This window comes from Agrilus planipennis, unplaced genomic scaffold (assembly GCF_000699045.2).
Source record: "Agrilus planipennis isolate EAB-ADULT unplaced genomic scaffold, Apla_2.0 scaffold176, whole genome shotgun sequence".
Lineage (NCBI taxonomy): Eukaryota > Metazoa > Arthropoda > Insecta > Coleoptera > Buprestidae > Agrilus > Agrilus planipennis.
Window position 1 is genome coordinate 341,391 of NW_020442401.1, and position 2,717 is coordinate 344,107.

At 28.2% G+C, this 2,717-nt stretch overlaps 1 protein-coding gene across 1 annotated transcript; it reads left to right on the forward strand.

Annotated features, from left to right (window-relative positions):
• The first annotated feature begins 1,442 nt into the window (after positions 1 to 1,442).
• LOC108737236 (deoxyhypusine hydroxylase) lies at positions 1,443 to 2,624 on the forward strand. The gene is made up of 2 exons (XM_018469966.2): positions 1,443 to 1,828; positions 1,897 to 2,624. The coding sequence occupies exons 1-2, from the start codon at positions 1,549 to 1,551 to the stop codon at positions 2,532 to 2,534; spliced, it is 918 nt and encodes a 305-aa protein (XP_018325468.2). The 5' UTR covers positions 1,443 to 1,548; the 3' UTR covers positions 2,535 to 2,624.
• Positions 2,625 to 2,717: the final 93 nt, after the last annotated feature.

Here is a 2,717-nt window from a genome sequence, read left to right on the forward strand (position 1 = left end):
ACACAAATTGACTTAATCAATTCATTTATGACTTTATCAACTAAAATTGAATTACTTATTTTCAATAATTTTTTGTTACTCATTTCATAGTAATTGCTTATTTTAAACTACATAAATATTACATTCAGATGCTTTTCAGTAATTTATGTAGTTCATTTATGATGAAAATAAAAGAAATGTATATATATATATATTTACTTCCAGTTATATTTTAAAGAGGTTCTATGTAGATAGTATTATTCATTTTATTTTATTTATATTGTTCAACATTTGTCTGCAGAAACGTTCATGTAAAGGTTCGCAATATGGGTAAGAGTTAAAATTCACATAAAGCATATTTTAATTACATTTATAATTAAAGTAATAAAGTCGATGTAAAATTTATGTTTTCTTTCATTTAAATATTACTGAAACCACTTTTGTTTGTTCGGTATTTATTTCATTTAAGAGAATGAGAAAAATAAATTCAATAACTGCCCAATGAGCTATTGAAAAAGAAACTATTACAATAATAAAACTATTAGTACCTAGTGTTTGTACAAATTAAGTATAAATATACATACATAACCATTTTACTTTTATATCCTTTATCTAATTAAAAAAATAATAAAAAGCCTTATTTATTTTATTAAGCAATTCAATCTTTCCATAAGATTTTACACTATTGCGAATTTAAATAATTCAGTCTTACAATTACAATTGTTATTACACATAACATAAGTACTTATAATTAATATGTTTTATTCTAATCTAGTTTATTAATTACTACTTCCTCTGTCATCAGACTGATCACCTGTTGAATTGATGGGAGGTAAATAGAATGACCGAATGATACCATGAAGACGGGCAACTTCTGCATCTTCTCTTTCTAAATTTCGTATCATTTGGGAAAATTTTACTATTCCTTCTCTGCCTTCAGGAAAGCCATAATCTTTAATAATATCCATCTGTATTTGCATGACTACTGGAAAAACGTATTGCATAATTTTTAACATTTCGTTCCCTACATTGTCTCGAGCTTCTTCCAATTTTTGAGAATTCTCTGGAGTCTGCAGCTCTTCTAGAGTTTTACTTAAAATTGAGATGGCAGTTTCAGCTGTTAAAGTTGGAATTTTGTTTATTTTCGACATTGTTATTAAAATTATTACAGACTTTGAAAGCAAGGTTATGTAAACGTCATCATAATTTCTTCTTGTTCTTCACCATAGATAATAGATATACAAAGGGTTCTTCAACTAAACATCAATGGCCACTAACTATAGATTCACCTAAATAATTTTCTATTGCAGTTACTTTATTCTATTAAAATTTACTAAACTATATAACTAGAAGACGTTTAGTTAACTAATAAATGTTTTATGAAGTGAAAAGGTTTAAAAGGAAATATATGATTTTTAGCAGATCTTAGAGACTTTGACCACAACTTCCTATTGTTCATAGATTAAACTACCAAAAGTATCAAAAGCAATTAACCTATAAAATTAACCTTGTTTTTCATAACTTTAAATTCTTGGTCACGCGTCTGTTTTTATTATTCGTTGAGTAATTATGGTAAATATTAACGAAAGCCAAATTCGAGACATCGGTAAAGTGTTAAATGATGTTAAGAGACCTTTAAAAGAGAGATTTCGAGCATTGTTTACTTTGAGAAATATCGGTGGTTCTACTTCGATAGAATGTATTGGACAATGTTTTGCTGATAGTTCTGCCCTTTTGAAGCATGAATTGGCTTATTGTTTAGGACAAATGCAAGACGAATCTGCTATTGATCTGTTAATTAAGGTTTTACAAGACACTGGTCAAGAGCCCATGGTTCGACATGAAGCAGGTGTATACCACATTTTTTTTAATTTTGACATTATTAAACACCATACTTATTTAATGCATATATTTCAGCTGAAGCCCTGGGTGCTATTGGATCTATTAAGGTTATCCCAGTTTTGGAAAAATATGTAAATGATCCTGTTATAGAAGTTGCTGAAACATGCCAATTGGCTTTAGATAGAATAAAGTGGTTGAATAGTAAGGAAAATACGGAGAAAAGTTTATCAAAAAATCCCTACAATTCGGTTGATCCTGCTCCACCTATGAATGTTGAAGATGTGAACAAGTTAAAGGATGTTCTTCTGAATCATGAAAGTCTTTTTGAACGCTATAGAGCAATGTTTGCATTAAGAAATTTAAGAACAAAGGAATCTATTGAAGCACTAGCATTAGGATTGAAGCAAGGTGGTGCTTTGTTTCGTCATGAAATAGCTTTTGTGTTAGGACAACTTCAAGATGAGTTAAGTGTACCATATTTAATCGAATCATTAGAAGATTCTTCTGAAAATGAGATGGTGAGACATGAATGTGCAGAGGCATTAGGTGCAATTGCCACAGAGCAGTGTTTTGAAATTTTACAAAAATATTTACAAGACAAAAAACAAGTGGTTAAAGAAAGTTGTGAAATTGCTTTAGACATGTGTGAGTATGAGAACAGCCCAGAATTCCAGTATGCTAATACTTTCCAGATTGTTGATCAATTAAATTAATAATAATTATAATAAACACAAAGGTAATAAATTTAATTACTAATGGATTTACCAACATGGATGTGATTAATAAAGAACGTTTTCAAAAGATTTTTAATTTATTATATTATTTTACTTATTGCATTGTTAAAATATATGTTTTTAACAATTTATATGCAACTTACTAAATGATTGTATTTAAAT

Excerpts from the sequence above, each read along its gene's own strand:
- LOC108737236 (XM_018469966.2), top strand. The coding sequence starts at position 1,549 with ATGGTAAATATTAACGAAAGCCAAATTCGAGACATCGGTAAAGTGTTA. Across the intron at positions 1,829-1,896 it reads CATGGTTCGACATGAAGCAG|CTGAAGCCCTGGGTGCTATT; the intron begins GTGTATACCACA and ends CATATATTTCAG.